This window comes from Plasmodium falciparum (genome assembly GCF_000002765.6).
Source record: "Plasmodium falciparum 3D7 genome assembly, chromosome: 12".
NCBI lineage: Eukaryota > Apicomplexa > Aconoidasida > Haemosporida > Plasmodiidae > Plasmodium > Plasmodium falciparum.
In genome coordinates, this window is record NC_037284.1 from 2,045,001 (window position 1) to 2,072,500 (window position 27,500).

The 27,500-nt window shown below is 20.6% G+C and overlaps 6 protein-coding genes across 6 annotated transcripts in view; 4 read left to right on the forward strand and 2 right to left on the reverse strand.

Moving 5' to 3' along the window:
- Positions 1–69: 69 nt before the first annotated feature.
- On the reverse strand, positions 70–9,429 carry PF3D7_1250100 (osmiophilic body protein G377; the record flags this gene model as incomplete). Its single annotated transcript, XM_001350849.1, has 1 exon — positions 70–9,429. The coding sequence occupies one exon, from the start codon at positions 9,427–9,429 to the stop codon at positions 70–72; it is 9,360 nt and encodes a 3,119-aa protein (XP_001350885.1).
- Positions 9,430–14,107: 4,678 nt separating this feature from the next.
- PF3D7_1250200 (CSC1-like protein, putative) lies at positions 14,108–18,227 on the forward strand (the record flags this gene model as incomplete). The annotated part of the gene is made up of 6 exons (XM_001350850.1): positions 14,108–16,337; positions 16,741–16,940; positions 17,038–17,185; positions 17,364–17,475; positions 17,704–17,872; positions 17,967–18,227. The coding sequence occupies 6 exons, from the start codon at positions 14,108–14,110 to the stop codon at positions 18,225–18,227; spliced, it is 3,120 nt and encodes a 1,039-aa protein (XP_001350886.1).
- Positions 18,228–19,986: 1,759 nt separating this feature from the next.
- On the forward strand, positions 19,987–21,040 carry PF3D7_1250300 (vacuolar protein sorting-associated protein 26, putative; the record flags this gene model as incomplete). The annotated part of the gene is made up of 2 exons (XM_001350851.1): positions 19,987–19,989; positions 20,150–21,040. 2 exons carry the CDS (start codon positions 19,987–19,989, stop codon positions 21,038–21,040), a joined length of 894 nt encoding a protein of 297 aa, XP_001350887.1.
- A 1,359-nt stretch (positions 21,041–22,399) lies between these two features.
- On the forward strand, positions 22,400–24,370 carry PF3D7_1250400 (conserved Plasmodium protein, unknown function; the record flags this gene model as incomplete). The annotated part of the gene is made up of 1 exon (XM_001350852.1): positions 22,400–24,370. The coding sequence occupies one exon, from the start codon at positions 22,400–22,402 to the stop codon at positions 24,368–24,370; it is 1,971 nt and encodes a 656-aa protein (XP_001350888.1).
- A 723-nt stretch (positions 24,371–25,093) lies between these two features.
- Positions 25,094–26,073, forward strand: PF3D7_1250500 (AP-3 complex subunit sigma, putative; the record flags this gene model as incomplete). The annotated part of the gene is made up of 6 exons (XM_024473417.1): positions 25,094–25,162; positions 25,245–25,372; positions 25,477–25,552; positions 25,684–25,755; positions 25,835–25,868; positions 25,979–26,073. 6 exons carry the CDS (start codon positions 25,094–25,096, stop codon positions 26,071–26,073), a joined length of 474 nt encoding a protein of 157 aa, XP_024329181.1.
- Positions 26,074–26,601: 528 nt separating this feature from the next.
- PF3D7_1250600 (translation initiation factor eIF-2B subunit beta, putative) overlaps positions 26,602–27,500 on the reverse strand; it is a gene marked incomplete at both ends in the record, with an annotated part of 2,040 nt that continues 1,141 nt past the window's right edge. The window contains one exon of the mRNA XM_001350854.1: positions 26,602–27,500. This exon is cut by the window's right edge and continues 1,141 nt beyond it. Within this exon, the coding sequence (XP_001350890.1) occupies positions 26,602–27,500 (899 nt within the window).

Here is a 27,500-nt window from a genome sequence, read left to right on the forward strand (position 1 = left end):
AAAAAAAAAAAAAAAAAATAATATTCACATATACATACATACCTATATATTTATATATTTTTTTTTTTTTTATAATTCGTAAAGGTCTAGACCAATCTCATGACACAGTAACAAGAATGTGTGTATTACGTCACGTGTGTGAATCCTCTTATATAGAAAGGAATTATTTATGACATTGATTATGGTTACCCTCTTGTCAATATATAAATATAATTCAGCTAATGTAGGGAAATATGTTTTATATTGATCTATATGTTGGAATATATTATGTAAATATTTAAATAACATATGATTATGTAAAGAATATTGTAATATGTAATGATCCATATAATATTTGATATGTCTATATGTCGGTGGCAAATTGTTTGGATCTTTTAATAAATTATTTATTGTTCCTGAAAATTTATTTCTATCATAATTTTGAGCACTTTGCGGTATATGTTTTGATAAATATTCATCTTTCGTGTGATCTTTACCTAGGTTGTTTTCGAAATTGATTTTATGTGTTAACCCTTGTAATTGATTTTGTTGAAGTAGATGAGCTTTATTTTTTTTAAAGAAATGTAAAAAAAGATTATTTATTATATGGTCTATATGTATGTAAGTATCATTCCAATTCATGTGTATTAGATAATTAAAAGGGAGTTTTTTTAATATATGACGTAGAACAAATTTGGTTATTTCTAATGTAAAATATTTGAACTTGAATACTTCGATTTGTAAATGTTCTTCATCGGATGGTTCAACTAATGGTATATATTGTTTTATAAAATGGTATAGTATATCACTATTTATGTTGGTACCGTGTATATAATCTCCATTTTTATCCCTACGATTAACATAATTGGAATCGATATTATTAATATTATTATTATTATTATTATTATTAATATTACTACTCAAATAATTTCCGTTGAGATCCTTTTCATACATATAATAATCATCATGAATATAATTATGTTTTATGATAGGGCTTATATTTATAAATGGCTGTTGTAATATATTAAAAATTTGTTGCTCATAAGAAAATTCTTCTTTTGTAAAAAAACCAAAAGGCTGACATTCATATATTTCATCATAATAATAAAAATTGAATAGACATGAACATAATTTTTGTACAAAATGATGGAAATTCATATATTTATTTTGTAAATCATAATTTAATACATTTTGTGATTTTTCCTCTTGTGTTAATTTTTCTGGTAATAATATATATTCTATAAAAGTTTTAATAAATACATAATATAATTCATATATAGGTTGTGGTAATCCAAATTCTTTATGTAGATAATTATATAAATATTCATATAAATTTATAAAGAACTTTTCATCTTGTACATATGTTACATATTTTTTAAACATAAATAATTTTGGGAAATCCTTTATATTAGCATGTTCTGTTATATAACGTGAAAATAGAAAACTGAGTTGTTCTAATGTTATGGATTCTTTATTTAATAAATCTAATAATTGATGGAATGATTCATTATCTATCATATCATGCAAATCTAATTCTTCTTTATATTGTAACTTTTCATTGATACTATCATATTTTATCCTTCGATTATATAATAATGGCATATTTTTAAAGACTGGTTTATTTTCTATAAATTTTGTAAATGTTGGTTCTATAATATTTTTATTTTTTGTAAAGTTATATTTCCAGGAAAATAAGAATGTTTCCAATTTATATGTATTATTTTTTAATTGATAAAAATGACCATCTTTATGATTTGTTATATCTAATAAGGAATGAGAATGTTGCAAAAATTTTATTATTAATTTTTTAGTAACATCTATAAATTGATTACTTTTAAAAAAATGGAAAACAACATTTCTCATATAAGGAGGTAATGAATATATAAAATGATGAAATACTTTGACTGCGTCTATTTTAAATATTCGATTTTGTACAAATAAATTAGTAGGAGCATATCGTTCAATAAATAATTTCTCTGTACCACAATATAATAAATAATTAATTTTATTTATTATTGTATGAAATAATATAATAATATTTAAATCACTTTTATTTATGATTTTAAAAATATCATGATCAAAATAGGATACAGATAAATAAGATATCCTCATAAAAAAGGAATAAACTAATCTGGCTATCATTTCTTTGGTTTTTCTATCAAGTGATTTACCTTCAAAATATGAATTTATTTTGTATCTTATAGAATTAAATGTAAATAATTCTTCATTTTTTTCATGAAAAAAAAATCGTAAGAATATTATTAATGGTGGTATTTCAAATAATTCATGTTCTTTCAAATAATTTAAAAATGTAGCTCCTATATCATCATAATTTAGAAATGAAAAAATTTCTTTAAAATCAAAATTTTTATAATCTTTTAAACATTTGATATTTACTTTTATAAAATGTTTATATATAACGTTACGTAAACCAGGATTTAACACATAAAAATATAAAGTTAATATTTCATTCAAATTTGCTCTCTCCCAAGTATAATTTGCATATCTGAAACGATCTTTTTCTTCATCATTATAATTATCATCAAAATATATTTCTTCCTTTAACTCAGGATGTTCTTCAATTATTTTATTAAACATGGTGTAAAAGAAATCTTCTATACCTTTTTTTATAACACTAACTAAAGTCGTGTATACTTCAGGATTCTTCTTTTTAAATTCATTATATGTAATAGAATCTCCATCCATACTATCGTTTATAGCTTTCAAAAATTCATATAATATAGGTTGGTAATCTTCCATATCAAATTTATGTTCAGGTAATAAAAATTGTAAAACATAATTTTGTATCTGATTCTTTATTTCAATCCTTTTATTATAATTTCTTAATACATATAAATAATGTAAAGCATATGATTTCTCACTAATATAATTATTATGTTCATTTTTCAATCCCCTTTCTTCATGTACATCTACATGCTCCATATTTACTTCTATACCTAACAATTCTAATAAAGTATATAAATATAAAGTAAACCATTCTTTCTTAATATATAATACATTAGAACGTTCTAATATATTCTTTCCTAATTTTATTAAATCAATAAAATGTATAACACTCGGGTTTTTTTGTAAATATTTTATCAACTCTATTATAGAATTATAACTAAGATTACGTTTTTTTAAATATTCATTTATAGTATCATTTATTTGATTTATTAATAAATTCTTATTTAGGTTTATATTTATATGAGACAGAAAATTTAATAAACTACCTTTAATTAATGTTTTGCCTCCAAATATTAATTGGTATTTTTCTAATTCTTCTTTTTCAAATAAATATAATTTCCCTTTCCCTCTTTTATGCTCATGTACGATGTCGTATAATTTATTATTCATGTATTTCTTGTATTCATCCAATTTTTTACTTTTTACAAATTTGTCATGAATACTTTTGTTTAATACATATGTCTCTTTTACCTCTCCGAGTTTATAAGGAAAATTGTTCTGATCTCTAATAACTCGAATATGCCTTTTCTCATTAGACTCTACAATCTTTTCCGGATCATATTGTAGTAAAATAGGGGATTTCAAAAATATGTGGTCGCTCCTTTCATGTAATGTATTATGATAATTAAGTTGGACAAAGGAGCGAAGAAAGGAAATATTATTATAATTGTAATTATTATTGTGGTGTTGGTCATGATCATGGTGGTGGTCATGGTGTTGATCATGGTGATGATCATGGTGTTGGTCATGGTGATTGTCATGGTGTTGGTCATGGTGATTGTCATGGCCATCCTTCTTATTATCATATAGTTGTATATGAGACACAGTATACGTGCCGTATGACTTTTCATAAATTTTTTTACTTCTCTCTATATAACGCTTCAGTATAGTTTTGTACCACAACAATTTATCATACGTATGCTCAAAATGATTGTGAAAATTTATATACTCCACATATATTTGATCAACCACTTGTCCCTCTTTTTTCAAATTTGTATATGCATCTAACAAATATTTGTGTAATTTATTAAGTTCAGGTTGTTCCCCATTACTCATCTTTTTAAACTCCTCAGGATCAATCAAAATGTTACTTAAATCTGGTACTAGATAGTGATACAAATGAATATTATTATTTTTGATATTTCTTAATATACTATATATATGTAATACATTTCTTTCTAAATATTCTATTATTTGTGTTCCGTCCTTGTCTTTTTGATGAACATCTATCAATGAACCCTTTGTTTTTATATTTTCTTCAAAAGAAGGAATTGCAACTTCTCCTAAATCTTGTATCTTCCTTAATTCTACATAATGCTTCAAAATATAAAAGAATTCTTCTAAATGTAAATAAAATCGATTCATTTCGTAATAATAGTTAGCATTATATTTTTCATCAGCTAAATTTTCTTTATATATTAATTCTTTAATATTATAAACAAAAATTAAATGATCATCATAGTCATATATTTTTTGATCAAAAGTCATAACAAAATGTCTTAAGGTATTATTTATTACAGCTGTATTATCTCTTACCCATGTTATGTAATCATATATATCTTCAGATACTGGAACTATTCTAGGAGCAGGCATAAGATCCCTAATAACATCTGGTACGGTTTCATTAGTATTGTTTGTTAGATAATTTATTTGTTCTAGTGCAATATTTTTTTTTATATCTACTTCTAATATATGACCTTTTAGTTTGCTTATTTCGAGATCTAGATCTTTTAAAACTTGTTTTTTCAAATTGTTCCTAACATTATTATTATTATTATTATTATTAATATGATCACCTTCTCCATTTTGTATATTTGTAGATAACGTATCTCTTATTTGTATTTCTAATGTAATATATTTTTTTCTTTCTTCAAGTTCATATAAATGTTTTTCTAGTTCATCTTTTTCAAAAGACCATTCTTGGAAATCATGCAGTAAAAATTTTACCATATATTCTAAAGTAGAATATACATTTGATAATACATCTACTTTTGTGATAAATTTTTCTCTATTTATTTTACTTTCTTTATGTAATTTTTCTATATAATGTTTAAAATTTCTTAAGTTTTTATATATGTCTTCTACTACATTTAATTTGTCTTGTAATAATTGATATTGATCACTTAAATTATTCAATTTTTCTAAAATAGAACCCACTTGGTTTTGATTATCTCCCATTTTCGTTTTTAAACTTTGAATCTGTTCAATTAATAACACTTCATCATTGTCTTCGCCTTTTATAATATCTCCATGATTATGTGCTCCTCTAATTAAGGTATCACTAACCTGTTGTTCATCTGTCGCATGAGAACTAGTAGATATATCTGGTTTATTTTTTTTCTTTCTTTTTGTTATTTCTAATTTTTTTTCTAAGACATTCAAATGTCTAGGTATGTTTTTATTTTGTTGTAATGCTTGGAGAAGCTCAGAATGAATATTTTCTAATTGGTGGTAATAATTTGTTAAATCTATTTGTATTTGAACATACATCTCTTTATATAATTCATGTATTGTATTTTCTATTTTATCTCTCATATGTTGTCGTATTTCCTGGAATTTATGCTCTGAAATGGTATCTACTTTATGATAATGTTCTTTTATTTGTTTATTAACCTCATAATCTAAATTACTAGATATAATTCTTCTCATTTTTGAATATTCTTCTTTATAATATTTCTTTTTTTCCATATATATATCTTCTAAAACCTTTGTATATTCTTCTTCCATATATGTAGTAGTTAAATCTTTTATAAATCGAATTGCACCTTTAAACTGTGCTCTAAAATCTTCTAACATTTTCATTTTTCGTTTTCCTAAAACTTTTCTAAAGTTTTTATAAAATTTACGATCAGATAAACGAACAACATCACCTTTATAAATGTCTATTTTTTCGATTATTAAATTTTGAATAATAATATATTTCCCATTAGCCTTTTTTTGAATATCATCTAATATATCGATTACTTTATTTTTATATGATTGTATATTTTTTTGATATTCTTTATCTTTTATTGTTTCATTTAATTTTTGAAATAACTTATTACAATTTGTTTTTGTTTGGCTAGTCAAATCATCAAATTTAGGATATGTTTTCGATTTTAATTCTTTATATACATCATCAAATTTACGATTTATTTCTTTAACATAATTTAAACTACTAGATATAGATGTATTATAAAGTTCTTCCATTTTTTCATGGAATGAGCTAATGGCTGTATTATAATAAAAAGAATCTGGACTTCTTCCATCTGGAAAAGGTTTTACTTTATCTTTTGGTACATCAGATTCGGAACCTTCACTATCTCTAGTTCGTAGAAATTCGAGTTCTTCTTGATCGTCTATTGCATATTGTTTATCAAATTCTTCATCTTGTGTTACTTCATCCACTTCCTCTTTTTTTTCTAATTTGCTTGTTTCCATATCATGTTTTTGAATGGTCTCATTCATTTCGTCTTCTTCTGCTTTTTTCTTTCTTTCTCTCTGTTCCTGTTGTTCGTTGAATCTTTTTTTCCATTCTTCTTTAAGGTTCGCTTCGATCTTTTTTCTCAGCTCCCTGTTGTCATGATTTTCTTCTCCTTCGGATATGGTGATAAATGAGGAGTGTCCCCTTACATAATTTTGATGTTTCTGTAAGAATTGGTTATTACTTTTGTGGTCTATATGGTGGTTGTGATGATCTATATGGTGGTCGTGATGATCTATATGGTGGTCGTGATGATCTATATGGTGATTGTGATGATCTATATGGTGATTGTGATGATCTATATGGTGGTCTTGATGATCTATATGGTGATTGTGATGATCTATATGGTGATTGTGATGATCTATATGGTGATTGTGATGATCTATATGGTGATTGTGATGATCTATATGGTGATCATGTTGGTCCATATGTTGGTTGTGATGATTCACATGATATGGTGTAATATTCCTATGGTGAAATATTTCTTTTTTGTGTTGATTCACATTATGAGGTGATATATCCCTTTCATCATATTTTTGGTAAGATAAAAATGAATTATAATTTTCTTCTTCATGATTCAGAGGAACATTTTCTTCTTCATGATTCAGAGGAACATTTTCTTCTTCATGATTCAAAGGAACATTTTCTTCTTCATGATTCAAAGGAAAATTATCTTCTTCATGATTCAAAGGAAAATTATCTTCTTCATGATTCAAAGGAACATTTTCTTCTTCATGATTCAAAGGAACATTTTCTTCATTTACTTCATCCCCTTCGTCATCTTCTTCATCAGTAAAAAAAGAATCGTCATCATACGTATGAGGTATATAACCTTCGTTGTGGTCTTCGTGCTCAGGATGTGACACATCATCTTCTTTTTCATGGGAATGATCTAATGTATCCTCATCTTCTGATGTATAAAAAGATTCATCATCTTTTTTTTCCTCCTGAAAAGGATTTAATTCATCATCATGCAATGTGCCATGTTCTATGTGAGGCGATTCATCAAGAGGCCATGGTTCAGGTTCATCTTCTTTAAATTTTCTGAGTTCATCCTCTTCTTCTTCATAACTACCAAATTCGCCTTGATATTCATAATAAGGATCCATATTATTATCGTAATGATCCAAATGATGTACAGAAGCCTCATCTTCTTTAAAATCTTTTAAAGCTTGCTCTTCTTCTTCTGGAGTAAAATAATTCTCCGTATATTCTTTCGAATCAATGTCATGATCATCTGAAAGTACTCGTCCAACTTGTTTTACAGTACTTACAAAATATTCTTCCAATGTCGATAATATTCCTACATTTTCTATTAAAAACAAATTTAATAACTCATTAAAAAATTTATCTAAATTATCAATGGTCTTATTCTCTTTATTATCATTCAATACTTGATTTAATTTATCATCTCCTTCAAAATAATCTACAAAAGCATGATAAGAATCATGAAACAATATGATCATATATTTAAAATTCAAAAAGTCATAGGTACTATTAAATTCAGAAAACAATACTTGAGACCACGGAACTAATTGGTATGCATTATCATGATTGTTTTTTTTCAAATGTACATGAGGTGTTTTATGCTTAAAAAAATGTTTTAAAAAATCTCGATATATTATCTCTGTCCTTAATAATAAATCATTGTGCTCCAATAATAATGTAAAGTCATTTCTATTTCTTGTTACATATTGTGGTACAAGAAATATATTTACCTTATTTAAGAAATACATAAATAAGGCAGATATTACCCTTGGAGATATATCTATCCTTGTAATATTCATAATATCTACTGCGTGGTGAATTAAATCATCTTCACTATAATTTAATAACTGATTTCGAGAAAATATATAATGTAATAATTTAAAATCAAAAGCATGTACCTCATATATTTGAAAAAAATATTTTATCTTCTCTTCTATTCTTTTTACATTTAATTTTTCTATAGCTTTCTTGATATATTTTATACTTTCGATTATATTATTAAAACTACCATTTTCATTAGTATCATCGTTTGATAAAAAAAAATAATCTTTAAAAATTTGATCTAAAGTAAAATTCTCAGAGGTATATATATAATCTTCAAAATTATAGCCATTTAATAAAATATATTTTTTTAAAGAATTATATATATTTACATATGCATGCTTAAGAAAAAATAATAACTCATCTTTAGGTATTCTATTTATTGTATATAACTTATTATCTTCGTCTTTACATAATATATGTAACGCTCTTAATAAATCATAATAATCATTAATATCCACATTATAAGCATTACTCAAATTTCGTTCTTCAACATTAGGAGTATAAAAATGATCAAAGGAACTAGATAAACTATTCATTAAACTTTCATCTTTTTTATAATTTATAATCTCTTTTAAATTGAAAGCTGTACTTTTATTACCTGCAAAATGTAAAATATTATTCTTTTCTTTCTCTTCAGGAGTTAATTCCACAACGTTAGGTAATTCATATTCTTCTCGAAATTTGCTTACTTCTAGGACATCTTGTTCTGTCTTTTTAGGGATTTTAATTCCAGTTTCTTCGTCTAATACCATATCAGCTTCAATCACTTCTTCTTGTTCTTCCATTTCTAATTCTTTTTCTGGTTCTGCTTCTGGTTCCGGTTCAGGTTCTCTGACCTCTTCAGGCAATGGTCCTGGTTCGGGTTCAACCTGAGGTTCCATTTCTGGTTCGTGTGGTCGTTCCGGTTCCGGTACTTTAGGAGGAAATGGGGATTCCCAAATTTCTTCCTTATCGCATGAATCTTCTTCAGGATGGTTTATCAAAGTAAGGTCTACATTATTATGTAGGTGATATATTTTTCCTTTATATTTATAAATTAAATAAGGAGGAACTATAATTATGTCATTTTCTAAAACGTGAGGGATATCTTCAGGCAATAATTTGCTTTCCTTAAGATGTTTAATGATGTTATCAAAATTTAATATCCTTTTCCCAGAGGTCAGCTGAAGGAAGATAGACGATATGAAAAAGAACAACAGCAACTTCATTTGGAAAAAAATTATTTAAACGATATGAATTGATGGAAAATACTTTCTTATTTTCTTAGAATGATAAAAAGTTTGGAGATATAAAGAAAAGAAGGAATAAGTGAAAAAAAAAAAAAAGAAAAAAAAAAAAAAAGTAATAGAAATAGAAAAAAAACTAAATTATTATAATAAAAAATATGAATATGAATTGCATCAAGTAAAATAATTACATAGTTATATATAATTATTGATAATTGTTTATATGTGAGTAGTATTTTATATTATAGAGGAAAGAACAAGTTGGTTGTTTTTTTAAAAAAGTTTGGTACGTTTGAGAAAAATTAATGGTACACATATTATAAGTATATGTTATGTGCTTGATAAATTTTCAAAAAGTATACATAAAAATAAGATGATTATATATATATATATATTTTATTTTTTCATTTTATTTATTTTTTTATATTATTAATAATATGAGATCTATTTATAATATTAATATATATATTTCATAATATGTAAAAGTTCAAAAATTAAAAAATGTTGTGAAAAAAATTAATACTTTTATGTTGTCTAACATATTAATGGCAACTAATATATCTTCATATATTTTATATATATATATATATGGAAATATTCAAGAATCAAATTATATATTCAAAAGAAATTTTATTTTATAATTTTTACTTTTTAATTTGAAATTTAAAATGAGTTTGATTTATATATGTAATATTTTTCAGGTGTATAATCTACAACTGTATAGATATGTACACGCACATACACATATTTAATATTGTTGATGCCCTATTTATTATATTTTTCTTTTGATTAAATTTTAATAATATTAAAATTTTGTCATTAAGATATTGTAAATATGTATAAGTTGAATGTCTTAGAAAATAATAACTGAAGATAATATTGTTAGGTTTTGATACATTAAAAAAAAAAAAAAAAAAAAAAAAAATATATATATATATATATATATATGTCAAATATATAAGTACACTGAGAAAATGTTCTGAACTGTTCATACAAATATATATACATATATATATATATTTATGTGTATACTGTGAAAATGTTCTGACTTGTTCATACAATAAAAAAAAAAAAAAAAAAAAAAAAAAAACAACTAAGTGTATTTATATGTATAAATAAATAGACTTTTTAATACACCTTTTTAGCAATAACAAACTGAAGATTTTTTTTAAAAATACATTTAAAAAAAAAAAAAAAATGAAATAGACTGTTACATTGTAGAAAATTGGGTGATATGATATAGAATGTAAACATAATAAAATTGTTTTTCATATGTTTATATATACTTAAACATGTATATATATATATATATATATATATATATATATATATATTTTTAATTTATGTAATTATCTTTAATTTATAGTGCCTGCATTATATAAAGATTTACGTATTTTCATATCTCTTTTAAAAAAGAAAAAATTATATGGTAAAGATATTTATATGAGTACTATTTTTTCATATACACATAATATTACGCAACTTACATATATATATATATATATGTTCTTATTTTTTTATATTGAAATTGTATGTTTTGATCTTAGATTTTTTCTTGAATGTAATTTTTTATATTGTGCGAATATTATGTATATTCAATATAACTGCCATTTTACAATGTCTTATATATATTTTTTTTCTTTTTTAAAATGATTTAATAAAAAAACTCATTTTTAAAAATAATTTTATAATCATTTCAAATGTTTTAGAAAAAAAAAAAAAAAAATTACATAATTTGCATATACAGCGTAATATAATAAATAAAATGTTTATTTATTTATTTGAATGTGAACTTTTTATTTATTAGGAACCTTCATTATAAAATAATCAAAATTAATATTATTTTATTTTATTTTTTTTTTAATTTTCTTTTTAGCATTCGTTATAGATTAAGTTAGATATATAAATATAAAAGTATAATAATATATTTATTTATTAATAATCACTTTAAAAAATAATAATAATAATAAAAATACGGACAGTTAATAAACCACAATGTATAATATTTATATAAAACCATTTTTAATTTTTTTCTTTTTTTTTTTAAACAATTGAAGGTGTTATAATTAAAATAATTTTTAATAGGATAAAGGAAAAAAGAAAAAACACACATAAATATATATATATATATATATATATATATATATATATATATAATTTATGAACTTTATTATATATGATAATTTATATTATATTATATATATATATATATATATATATATATATATATTTATTCATTTACTTAATTTAGATGAAAAATTACTTAAAAAAAAAAAAAAATCCCTTTGTAAAAAAAATATATAGATAATAATATATTATATATATAATGGAAAATTTTATTATGATGGAAAAAAGAATTTATGGTCTTTTAAAAAAAATGTCACATGTTAAAAATCTTTGTCCTATTTTATATATAAATATATTATATATATATATATATATATAATATATATTTTCTTTATATACTAATAATTATTTTTTTGTTAATTTTTACATAATTAAATATTTCTTGTTATTTTTTATATTTTTGTAAAAATATTACATGTAATATTTTATTTGTTTAAAAAAAAAAATTTTATATTATATTATATTATATTATATATATATTTTAAATATAATGTTAATATTTATAATATATATATAATTTTTGTTTCTGCATTAATGTGATGCTGTTTTTATAATATATAATAAAATATATGGTAAATAAATTATATATATATATATATATATATTATATATTACTATATAAGGGTTATAATAAAAGAAAGAAAATTAATATATTTATTATATATAAATAGATTGTATATTATATATATATAGATAAAATTATATATAAAAAAAAATATATATATTGAATATATATATATATAATATATATATAATATATTATACCAAAAAAAAAAAAAAAAAAAATTAGTATAAAAATAAATTTTATATTATTATATAATATAATATAATATATATTTAAAGTAAAAAACGAGTAAACATTTTTGTTTATTTTTCCATTTTGATTTATATATATAATATAATATATGTATATATTATTTTTTTTTAATTTTTTTTTTTTTTTTTTTGAAAGGAAGAAGAAAAAAATAAAAAACTAAAAATAAGGAAATCATATTATATTATATATATATATATATATAATGTAAATATCTATTATTTTCTGTTTATAAAATTTTGAAATTTTTCATCTTCATAATTTTTTTTTTCCCATTTTTATCAAACAGTTTTATATAATATAAATATCATAATATATATAATTTTTACATTTCACATATATATATATATATATAACATAATATATTATATTTAATTATTATTATTTTATGACATATTTTTTAAATATATTTATAATATATATAAAAAATATATTTTTTTTTTATATGTCATGACATTTTGAAAATATCTCATCATTCAGATATATACAAATTATCATTTCAACATTTATTAGATTTCATAAATATATATATATATATATATATTTTTTTTTGTTTGTTTTTTTAATTCTCTTATTATCATTACATGTTTTCGTTTTTAAAATGAATGAAATATATATTTATATTTATATATTCGTAAACATATAAAATTATATGTTTTTAATATGTTGTAGACTTTAAATATTGATTTTTTATTATATAGTACAAAATATAATGTAACTTGATGTATATTTATTAAAATTAAAAATTATATAAAGAAACCAAAAAAAAAAAAAAAAAAAAAAAAAAAAACATAACATAAAATAAAATAAAATAAAATAAAATAATAATGAAAAATGAACAGAAAGAAAAAAAATTAAAAAAGCACGTGATATAAATATAAAAATATATAATATATATATATATTAATAATTTATTATAAGACCGAATTAATTTTCAATTAATTTTTTTTGATTTTTTTATATTTTGAACAGCTTTGTTACTGTTTAATTTTATTTGCTATAATATATTTATTTCATTTGATAATTGTTTTGTTTTATTATAATTTTTTTTTTTTTTTTTTTTTTTTTTTTCTGCTTCCTAATTTTACATTTCTATATAATTCTATATAAATCTATACAAATCTATACAAATCTATACAAATCTATACAAATCTATACAAATCTATACAAATCTATACAAATCTATACAAATCTATACAAATCTATACAAATCTATATGTTATATTATATATCATTATTTATTAAATTTTTTTTGTGTGTGCTTAACGTTGTATATATTTATTTAGATTCATGAATAATAAATTGGTTAGAATGACTTTCTAACGTTATGTTGAATAATATATAGAAGTAAGGACATTTCTTTTTTTCTTTTTTTCTTTTTTTCTTTTTTCTTTTTTTTCGCCTCCTTCCCCCTCTTTGAAAAAATAAAAATATAAAATATAATATAATAGAATAAAATAAAATAAAATATGGAATATATAAATAATATGACATATATTTAATATTATTTATTTATATATATAATTTTTTTTTTTTTTTTTTGTTAATATATATATATATATATATATATATATATATATTTTTTTTTTTTTTTTTTTATTTATTTATTTGATGAGTACATTCCATGGGAGGAATGAGAATGCGAAAATTTCTTTATATAGTAAGTTGAGAATATTAGAAAATATTATCTTGTTTATATAAATATAAAATTTAAAAAAGATGAAGAATGAAACACAACATTTTTTCATCGTATGTTTATTCGACATAGCATTTTTTGCGGTGTGTGTTTGTATATGGTTATATTTACGAAAGAACCGCGATGAAAATAAGATAAATGATAACATATATATATTAAATCACCAGACGCATAGTGAAATAAAGATAGATAATAAAGAGACTGTGGGTGTAACGAATGATGATAGTACTACAGAAGTAAAGAAGAAAACGAATAGATTTCGTACATTTTTAAATATAAAAGATGATAAAATAGTAAATACGGAAATAAAATATTATTTATTTTTTTTGAAAGCAAATAGAAATATTATATTTTCTTTATGTATTTTAGGAACCTTTTTAGTGTTACCATTATATTTATCATTACCAAGGAATGATATTAATAATCCATCTTTTTTTCATTATATTAGTGCTGGTAGTATATCGGATATAAATATATTAACTATATTATATTTTATTACTTTAATATATAGTGCTATATCGTATGCATTTATTTATTTATTATGGAGAAAAATTCGACCTAGTAAAAAGAAAACCAAAAAATTCCTTCCTCAGAATTTTACTATTATGGTATCTCGTATAGATAAAAAAGAAATTAATGCTTATAAAATATATGAGTATTTTTGTAACCTAACAAATAATAAAGTGGTCTCAGCGTATCTTATATTAGATTATTCAATAGTGTATCATGAGCAGAAAAAAATTTTTAACGCAACCAAAAATCTTAAATTACTTAAAGAGAATGAAGAGAAAAAAAATATTAAAAGAGATAAATCGAAGAATATGTTTTTTTCTTGGACATCTAAAAAAAAAAAGAAAAAAAACGCATCAAATGACCCCCTTTCTATTTGTGATAAAAATACAAATCAAAATTTAAAAATCTCAAAAAATAATACGACAGAAGGTAATCATATGCATAATTCTGTGTCTATGAAAAAATCGAAGCATGCCTTTGTCGAAAATAATAATACAACAGGAAACTATAAAACAAAAAGTGATCACAACAAATTAAGTAGTAATGATAATATTAAAAATTTTAATGAAGATAAAAAGAAAAAGAAGCATCACAATCAAAATCAAAATAACAATCAAAATGATGCATATAGTAATGCTTCCAAAGGTGTAACCATACAAGCAAATGACAAAAATGTGAACAGTGATATAAATACAAGTATAGAAAAGAGGATCAAAAAGGGTACACACAAAAGTAACGAAATATACAAACAAAAATGTAGTAGCAAAGTGAAGGAAAATCAAATATTGGGAAAAAAAGAAAAAGAAAAAAATATTAAAGAGGAACCTCAAAGTGATGCTCTTGATAAGGATGATAATAAAGAAGATGATAATAATGATGATGATAATAATGACAATCATCATAATAATGATGATAATAATGACGATCATCATAATGATGATGATGATAATAATAACGATCATCATAATAATGATGATGATAATAATGACGATCATCATAATGATGATGAAAATATGGAAAATATACAATCCAAAAGAGATAATGATAATGTAGAAGAAGAACCTGCTTGTTTTTTAAAAGACACCACAGATGAAGAGTTAGTAGTGGAAAAAGGTAAATTACGAAAAAAGAAAATAGCAGGTTCAAATTATGGTTACAAACTTGATTTAGAAGAAAAATTAATGAGAAGCACAAACAATGATATGTTATTTTATGATTTGGATAATTTATCAACAAAAGATAATGATAATATTGATATAAAATATAAAAAAAAGAAGAAGAAAAATATATATAAAAGTGAATCGAAGACAAACTTTTTTGATAAAATATTTTTCTTTTTAAAAAAAAATAAAAAAAGTCATTGGAAAAAAAAATTAAAAGAACATTTAATTAAATTTTATTCAATAAAAAATGAAACTCCAAAAAAATCTACAGGAGTATGTTTTGTATCCTTTATAGATACCAAATCAGTACATGATTGTATACACAATATACCTTTTACGGAAAGAAATAAATGGGTAATATCTAATGCACCACCTAATTATGATATTATATGGAAAAATCTAAAAAATGATAGTTATAAAGTATGTGCTCGTTTTATTATATTAAATGCATTACTATTATTAGCTAATACAATAATGATTATATCTGTAACATCCATTGATAATATCTTAAAACTCAAAATCAAAAAATATAAAGCAGCAGACCCTAGCTCATCCAATCTTAGTGCTATTTTGACAAGTAAGAAAATGTGTTATATATATTTATAATATAAAAGGATAGATAATATGTATGATAGGAAATATATATAAATATATAAACATATATAAAAAAATATATATATATATAAACATATATAAAAAAATATATATATATATAAACATATATAAAAAAATATATATATATAAACATATATAAAAAAATATATATATATAAACATATATAAAAAAATATATATATATAAACATATATAAACACATATATATGTATTAACATGTTTTTCTATTTGTTTTTATATATCTTTATTTTTTTATATCTTTATTTTTTTATATCTTTATTTTTTTGTATCTTCATTTTTTTATATCTTTATTTTTTTATATCTTCATTTTTTTATATTTTTATTTTTTTATTTTTTTCCTCCCAGCTTGGTTATCCCCATTTATTGTTATATTTGTGAACAGTATTATTCAACCAGCTTTAATTTCGTGCGTATCTATGATTATTGGATTTATAAGAAAGTCAAGTGAACACACGTACGTGTTACAAGGAAATTTTATCTTTTTAATTTTAAACACAATTATTATACCTTTGCTTTCGCTTTCTCCCTTAAGTTCGATAATAAAGGTATAAAAAAGAAGAATAAATAAATATAAATAAATAAATAAATAAATAAATATATATATATATATATATATATTCTTATGTATATTTTATCTTTTAGGTCATGTATTCTGATGAAATCGGACAGTGGTCAACACGTCTGGGAGAATATCTTTTTAACTCTAGTGGGTTCTTTGCTATGCGTTATTTACTTCATTGTTGTTTCTTAACGTGCGCAAATCAGTTATTGCAAATTCCACAATTTTCAAGTAATACAAAAAAAAAAAAAAAAAAAAAAAAATATATAAAATATGAAATATGAAATATAAAATATAAAATATGAAATATGAAATATAAAATATATGTATATATATATATATATATATATATTTATTTATTTATTTATTTATTCATTTACATTTTTATATTTTTATTTTCCTCTTATAGTACGGTCAATTTTTAAGATTCTTACGAAAAAAGAAATCAGTGCGTGGACTTTTGATTTTGGATATTGGTATGGATTTAATACTTCAATATTAGCCTTGATATTGACCTTTAGGTAATATATGATATATGAAGAAATAATTTTCTTTTTTTTTTTTTTTCTTTTTTTTTTTTCTTTTTTTTTGTTCCCCCTCCCCCTTTATTATGTTTTAATGATACATGTTATTATATGGTTGAATATAAGACAAATAAAATTTGTAAATATATATATGTATATATTTATATATTTATATATTTTCGTGTTATCTTAATATAAAAATAAATTGATTATTTAATTTTTTAGTGTTGCTGTGCCTTTCATATTACCACTAGGGTCCCTATACTTTTTCTTGCGATATTATATCGACAAATACAATTTAATTTATGAAATATGTCGAACAAATTTGGATAGTCACGGAGCAGTAGTTAGAACGGCGATAAAATTTATGCTTTTTTCAGTGGCCTTCTTTCAAGTAAGTTTAATATATAAAAGCACATATATATATATAATATATATATTATATGTGTGACATATTATATTTTCATTTATTTGTTTTACCTTTTTAGTTGGTTATGTTCACATTCTTTTCGAGGGTTCAGAATAAGTTCATATCAGTCGGCCGAAACATATTATTTTTGTCATCTTCCTTGACAACACTTTTATTATTGTGTAGATCAACAGAATGGGTTAGCACCAATCACATAAAAAGAAAAAAAGGGAAACGGACCTTTTGTTATTTATGTGAAAAAAATGTTTATGTTAGTAATTTAAAAGATTTAAACAAATTAAAATATGCTTATGCCAATCCTTGTGAATCAAAGAGATAATAAAAAATAAATATATACATACATACATACATATACATATATATGTGTGTACATATGTGTATACATTTTATAGTTTATTTTTTATATGTCAAATTAAAAATTTTTCTTGTTACTTTTTTATTATAATCACAACACGAACATATTTGTATAATATTATTATATAAAAAAGGAAATACATATATATATATATATATATATATATATGTATATATGTTTGTGTATGACAATTTTTTTTTTAAGATTTAGACTTTTATATTATATTATTTTGCTTTTTTTTTTTTTTTTTTTTTTTTTTTTTTGTTCCTTTTACGTTTTATATATGTATATAATATCTGTATTAAATAAAGACATATATTTTTTAAGATATAAATAAATATGTACACTTAAAATTTAAATAGGAAGTACGTTCACTAAGAAAATATTATATATATATATATATATATATATATATATTTATATTTATTATATATTTTATTTTTTTGTCACCCTTAAACATGAATGTTCAAAGGTGTTTCTATTATTTAACGTTAATATAGGTCAATACATAATATGAGGGGAGGGAAAAGAACTCTTAAGAAAAATATATAAATATAAAGAATACCCCTATATATTTTATTTTATTATTATTTTTTTTTTTTTTGAAGAATAATATAGTGGTATAATTTATTATAAGGACGAAATAATATACATTATATTTTTTAAAACATATATAGATAGTAAACAAAATAATTATATTTTTCTACCTATATATTTCATTTTAATATAATATTATTAATACGTATAAAATAATAACATAATAAACAATGATATGTATATATTTTATATATATGTTAAATGATGCCCTTTTTTAATGATCAAATAAATATAAAATATTTTAATATTTAGTAAAATAAAAAATTTTTAAGGATGTGTATAAAAAGGAAAAAATCATGAAATATTTTTATATACGTACAAATTTGTACAAAAGATATATATATATTTTTTTTTTTTTAATTTTTTTTTTACAAGGGGAAAATAAAATAAAATAAAAAATAATATTATATATATATATATATTTATACATTTATAATATTTATGATATTTTATAATTTCAAGATAAATAAAATTTTTGGGATATAAAAAATAAAAGCCTTACAAAGATGAAAGAATTACATTTATAAAGAAATTTTTATGTGTATAACAAAACAAAATAAGAATATATAACTATAAAATATGTATCTAATAAAATATAAGTTATCTAAAGAAAACAAATATATTTATATATAATATTTCTATTATTAAACATAAAGAAAAACAATATAAATAAATAAATATATATATATATATATATATATTTTTTTTTATATGTTCATATTATATGATATATATTCATTTGATTAAAATAACGTTTGTTATTACAAAGAAAAGTTTATTTTCATGATATTTTTAATTAAATATATGTATTAATCATAAAAAATATATTATAGGATAAGTCGAAAAATAAAACAAAAACATATATATATTATATATATATATATATTTATTTATATATAGCGTATTGGTGAAATGACAAAATGTACTGTCAATAAATGGAAAATTGCTAAATAAATTAATCATTATTAAAATTAGCAACCTGATGATTATAAACCTTTTTTTTTTTTCTGACAATACAAAATAAAATAAAAAAATAAAAAAATAAAAAATAAAAATAAAAATAAAAATAAAAATAAAAAATAAAAATAAAAATAAAAAATAAAAATAAAAAATAAAAAATAAAAAAATGGTAACATAAGCATTTAATATATATATATATATATATATATATTTATTTATTTATATATTTTTTAGATGATCACCTATTAATTTAAACACGCGTGTATATTATATGTATACCTAAATATATATATATATATATATTTTTTTTTTTTTTTTTTTTATTACAGCTATCCACAATTTTTGGGAGCGTGTGCTCCATAGATTTAAAAATTGATGCAGATGATAATAAAAAATTCGCCTTTCTAAGAAAAGATAAGAAGGGAGAAAAGTGCCCAATATTTTCAGACGGAGAAGATATTAACGGAACAGCAACAATAAGTTTAAAGCCAGGAAAAAAATTTGAACACTATGGTATAAAATTAGAACTTATTGGACAAATAAATATATTAAATGATAAAGCCAATTCTTATGATTTCTTTTCTATATCAAAAGATCTTGAACCTCCGGGATTTTTAGTAGAAAGCAAACAATTCAAATGGAAATTTTCAGCTGTCGATAAACAACACGAATCTTATTTTGGTACAAATGTTCAACTAAGATATTTTGTTAGATTAAATATAATTAAAGGATATTCTGGTAATATACAAAAAGAAATTGATTTCATTGTTCAGAATTTATGTATACCACCTGAAATTAATAATACCATTAAAATGGAAGTAGGCATAGAAGATTGTCTACATATCGAATTTGAATATGATAAATCCAAATATCACTTAAAAGATGTAGTTGTTGGAAAAGTTTATTTTCTTCTAGTAAGAATTAAAATTAAACACATGGAATTAGATATCATAAAAATGGAAACCTCAGGTGTTGGCAAAAATTATACTACAGAAACTGTAACCTTGTCAAAATTTGAAATAATGGACGGATCTCCAATCAAATCGGAGTGTATTCCTGTGAGATTATATCTAAGTGGTTTCGACCTAACGCCCACGTATAAGAATATTCAAAATAAATTCTCGGTCAAATATTATATTAACCTCATAATTGTTGATGAGGAAGAAAGGCGTTATTTCAAAAAGCAGGAAATTTTCTTATGGCGAAAAAAAATGGGTTAGAAAAAAAGAAAATGACAATAATATAAATATAAATATATAAATATATATATATATATATATATATATATATATATATATTTATTTATTTATTTGTTGAAGGGGTCTTGTAATTTTTTTTTTATATAAACAATGTGAAGCTTTTTCTTTTTTTTTTTATGAACTGTTCATATTCTTTTTTTTTTTTTTTATATAAAATGGCTTTTTTTTTTTTTTTTTTTTCTTATTTTACATGATCAAGTCATATGGTTCTAACATATTTCTGAACATGTTCATAATATATAAATTTATTTTTTTTTATATTTTTTTTTTGTTTTTCTTATATTTTTTAATTTTTTATGATTAATATAATTTAGCATAATTTGCATTCTCTAATAATACTGCTACAAATAATATATATATATATATATATATCCTTATAGTTATATGCCGATTTATATATTTCATTAAAATAGTATAATGTCTAGGTTGAATTTTTCGAATTAATGATAATGTATATTTTGTTTTTTTGTGATTATTTTTATTAACTAATAATGTAGCCAAAGAGGTTAAATATATTAATAACATCTCAAGTTTATGTATTATCGTTTTATATTAATATATAGTGGATTAAGTGTTCTATAGAATTATTAAAGAAATAATAAGGACAGCAAAAAAGGGAATCATTGAAAAATATTATATAAATATATATATATATATATATATATATATATATTTATTTATTTATTTATTTATTTATTATTATTTTTTCCTTTTTGTCATTTCTTTCTTGTGAATTTCTTGGTACAAATTATGTTAATATAAATCATAACTAGAACGAAAAAATAATTACTACATATGGGTAACATATATTATATATATATAAATTAGTATGTACACTTAAAATAATGGTGATTTTTTTATTCCTCATTATTTTTTCGAAATAATAATCAATATTAATATATATGGTTTTTCTATAAAATACAAAAAAAAAAAAAGAAAGCAACTGAAAAAAATATGAGTGTAATAATATATATGTAGAAAGTATAAATGTGTGATAATCGTATCATCATAAATTATATTTTTTTTTTTTTTTTTTTTTTTTTTTTGTGTGATCGGTTGTCTAAATAATAATTATTATTACATCTTTATAATCACATAGATATTTTTTTTTTTTTTTTTTTTTGCTTTATTTGTTTTTTTTTTTTTTTTTGTGTAAGAATTATATATAAATATATGTATATAAATATATATATATATATATATATATATATATACACATATTTTTATATATTTGTAGCATATTATATACTCTCCAATCTCCCAATTATTCTATTTTATTTCCTTTAATTATTTATTTATTTATTTATTTACTTACTTTTGATGGAAAATAGGGAAAAGAGGGCGAGGGAAAATTTTCCCGATGGTGAAATTTTTTTGTGTGAGGAAAGTTATGGGAAGAATTTGAAAGAAATAAAAATGTTTGAGAATATAAAAAGTGATATGAGTTTAATTATTAGTGAGCAGTTAAGGAAAAGATCAAGAACTACATTTAAATTAAAAAATATAGAGAAGAAATATATATATTTAAAAGATATATGTGATTTATTAAATAAGAGTTTATTAGAAGGAGAGAATATATTAAAAAAGGATAAAGAATTAATTAATGCTTATTTTGAATATACTACTAGTAATTTATATTATATATTTATAAAATATGAGAATATTATATGTGATATGTCTGAGATGAATGTACATATGAAATTAAAGTTGAAGAAAATAAAAGAAGAAGAATTAATGCATTTTAAAGTGTGTTATGAAAAATTAAAAAATAGTATGAATATATTAAAGGAAAAAAAAAGTCATATTATTTTATTAAAAGAAGATTTACATTTTTTGAATGATGAATATGATAATATTCAAAAAATTATGGAGGATAAAAAAAGTAAGGATCTCAATTTGACATTAGAAAAGAGTTATAATGAATTGTTGATACAACTTGAAAAATATAAAAAGGAACTCGAAGAAATTAAAGAAAAATGTAATAATCAAATGAAAGAGAAAAAGAAAACTTGTATAAATTTAAATATGATACAAGAAAATATATTAGACATAAATGAAATAATAAAAAAATTAAATGAAGAAAATGATTTAATGAATGAAGATCTTGAAAAATTAGAAAATGAAAATAATGAAATAATAAAAAAGATAATGGAAGATAATAATAAAATAGAAGAAAATTGCCATATATTAAATAATAAAATCGAAAGTATAGAAAATGAAATTAGTGATTATAATATTAAAAAAAAGGACCTATTATATGAATATGAGAACTTGAAGAATAGACTAAAGAATATTACTCTTGTATGTAATGAGAAAAAAAAAAAAGATGAAAATTATTCAAATATTATAAAAAATAAAAGTGAAATGTTGATTAGTAATAAGAAGATATTAAAAGAAACCGACAAGGAATATCAATTATTAAATGATGATTTTTTAACATGTAAGGAAAATTATATAAAGCTAGAAAAGGTATATGAAAATAATCAGAATAAATTGGAAGATACTAAAAAGATCATCAATGATTATATATGCATGTGTGAAGAAAAAAAAGTATGTTTATTAAATATTGAAAAAAGTAAAGAAAATAATGAAATAGAAAAAATCCAAATTCTAGATCTTATAGAAAATGATGAGAAAGAATTAATTGATCAAAAAAATATATTTTTGAAACTTTCAAAAATATTAAATTTAATACATTTATCATATGAACAATATGATGAGATTCAGAATGAAAAGTGTACCATGACAAAAAATGAAGATGATTATACAAAGAAATATGAGGAATTATTAATAAAGTATGAAAATGTGAAGAATCAAGTGAAGGATAAAAAAGAAATATTAGATAATAAAAAGCAAGAAATAAAAAAGGTAGAAGACATGTTAAATACATATAATATAGAAATGATTTCATATAATGATAAAAAGGAAGTGATGAATAAAAATGAAAAGGAATTAAATGAAAAAAAAAACAAGTGTATAAAAAAATTGAAAGATGAGGAAACGAACCATAATGAAGATATTATAATAAAAAAAACTAAGAATCAATTAGAATTAAAATATGAAGAATTAAAAAATAATATGCATACACAGAAGATAGAAAAACAGCAACAACATAATAATTTTTTAAAGCAAGGAGAAAAGGAAAAGTTAGAATGTGATTTACAATTATTTATTTCTGAAATCAAAAATCAAATTGAGAAGGATAAAGAAGAAAAGAAAAATATAATAATCCAAAAGGAAAGAGAATTACAAATTTATCAAAAAAGATATAGTTCTTTGAAGGTTGTATAAAAAAAAAAAAAATGGGAGAAAAGGAACCAAACACTACCCTTGGGAATATATATATATATATATGAATATATATATATGAATATATGTATATATGTATAAATATATAAATGTATACATTTATTGGAAATTTATGTATACATGAAAAAAAAAATTTGTTTATTGTACAGAAAGAATTATTATATATTCATTTATATATATTTGTAACTTGATTTAATATAAAAATGAAGGATGGGAAACAATTGGAAAAAAATAATTTTTTTTACCAAAATAATAAAATTACCATTCAAATTATATATATATATATATATATGTATAAATATATATATTTTTTTTTTTTTTTTTTTATAATTTGTTCCTCCATATTATTATGTAACTTTTGTCAAATTGTTCTGTGTTTTTTAAAATTTCTTATGGAGAGGCGGGGAAAAATATGACATATATATATATATATATATATATATATATATAAATACTTTTTTTTTTTTTTTTTTTTTTTTTTTTTTTTTTTATTTTATTTTTTTTTCCCTTATATAGCAAAACAAAAAAAAAAAAAAGGGAAATTTTAAAATATTTTATAGAATTATAACTTAAGAAAACATTATTATAAAATGAAAAAATAAATTATATATAAATTTCTTTTTTATTTTATAATGTAATAATTATGAGCCTTAAGCGATAAGTTTTTTATTTTATTTATTAAATATTATAATATGTGTTATAAATATGATTAAAGGTGTACTCGTAATAAACAATAATGGGAAACCCCGTTTCTTACGTTTTTATGATGAAAGTGTATGTTAAAATAAATGTATAAAAAGGAAATATATATATGTATGTATATATATATATGTTTACTTTTTTTTTCATTTTATAGAATCATGAGAAGCAACAATTAATAACAAAAAGGGTTTACGAATTAATAAAAAATAGACTTGATAGGGAATGTTGCTGCTTTATAGAAGATGAAGAATTATTTTCATCCGATATAAAAGTTGTATACAGGTTAGATTATTTTATAAATATGTATATATAATATATATATATTATATATATTGTATATATATATTATATATATATATATATGTGTTTATTTTATTTTTTTAAAGACACTTTGCGACATTATACTTTGTTTTTATCATTGACTCTATGGAAAGTGAGCTAGGTATTCTGGATTTAATACAAGTAACAAAATAAGATAAAATAATATTTTATGTGGGTATATTTTGCTTGTTCATCTTTTTTTATATTTCCTAAATGTTATTTAATATATATATATATATATGTATGAACATTTATTTATTTTATTGGCTCAGGTTTTTGTACAGGTTCTCGATTCAAATTTTGAAAATGTTTGCGAGCTTGATTTGATATATAATTATGAACAAGTAAGGACAGAAAATATGAAAATTAAGTAAATGTATAAAAATTATATATATATATATATATATTTTATTTCCTTTTTAGATAAATTATATATTAGATGAAATAATAATGGGAGGTAAGGAATATAATTTTTATTACAATTTTTAATTAAACATATATATATATATATATATATATATATATATATATATTTATTTATTTATTTATTCCTATTTTCCATTGTAGGTATCGTCTTAGAAACAAATATAGACACAATCATTGATTCTATTAATGGATCTAAGAGGTTAATAGAAAATGAATCTTCCTTTTTCGGAGACTGATTTGAAATGATTATGAAAAAAAAAAAAAAATTTTTTTATGTAATGTTATTTTATTATGTTTTAAAAATATATAATATATTATATATATATATATATATATATATAGTTATCATTTCATATTTACTTTGTTTTAATTTTTAATAGCAATATTTATTAAAGTACGTAAAAAAAATTCTCATATATATTATTACAAAAAAAAAAAAAAAAAAAATATAGAAAAATAAAAATATATTTATATACACCAAATGAACATTGAAATAATATTTAAATAAATATTTATATGCGGAAAATGTAAGAACGAATAAACATACATGTATATTTATATTTTTATATGAGTACTCTTTTTTTTTTTTTTTTTAATTTTTTTAAAAACATGTAATATTTAAATTGTGCGTTGATATTAATTGGTATCTTAAAATATAAAAATATTACATACATATATATATATATATATATATATATATATAAATATATATTTTTTTTTTTGTGTGGTGAATTCGATGCTTTTATTTTTCTTTTAAAAACACTTTAGTCAAAACTCAAGTCCATATCATCCGGATGATATCTCTTTTTTGTTATGTTGTATAATTGAAAAGAATCTACTGGTCCCATTTCTGTTATATATAATGTTATTAGATGTTCTGGTATGTAATCATATTTTGGTATCCTCACATGAAGATTTTCTACATCCTCATCATTATATATAAGCGATGGACCTGGTTGTAATTCGTTTTGTTTTAATGGATCATATAAAGGAACATATATTAATTTGAATAATGGTAATACAATAATTACAGGTTTGGAGTACAAATGTGCTGAGCATGCAATATTATAACCACCCATTTTTGTAATTGTTCCACCTGATGAAGACACAGCAACAGAACCTAGAACAACTTTTGTGACTTTAGGTATAACGGCAAAAACAGCTGCATCAGATATATATGTTGTATCAACACCATCATCACTTAATAATTGAGACATCCTGAATCCATTTCTATTAATATCTCCACCTACTACTATAACAGATATTCCATCTTTCTTTTTATTTATAGTTTTTAAAAATTTCTCCACACCTGCTGAATACCCAAGTGTTAATATAACATCATTTTCTGTAAACAAATCATATGATGTTCTTTGTTCAGCTTCTTCCCAAGATGTATCTATTTCCGCTATCAGTTCTTCAATGCCTTCTATTATAGAATGTTTTAATGTATTTGTAGCTGGTATTTTATAAGTATTTTCATTACATGGCTTTTCAAAATAAAATGAAAATGATTTCTGAAAGTTTTTTATTTCACGTTGATATAATGTATTACTGTTTATATCAAACTTAGCTATATTTTTTGATCCTTCTTTTGGTATGGGCATCGTATTTTTTTTCTTTACCTTATTCTTATCATAAAAAATATTATTATCGATACAATTGT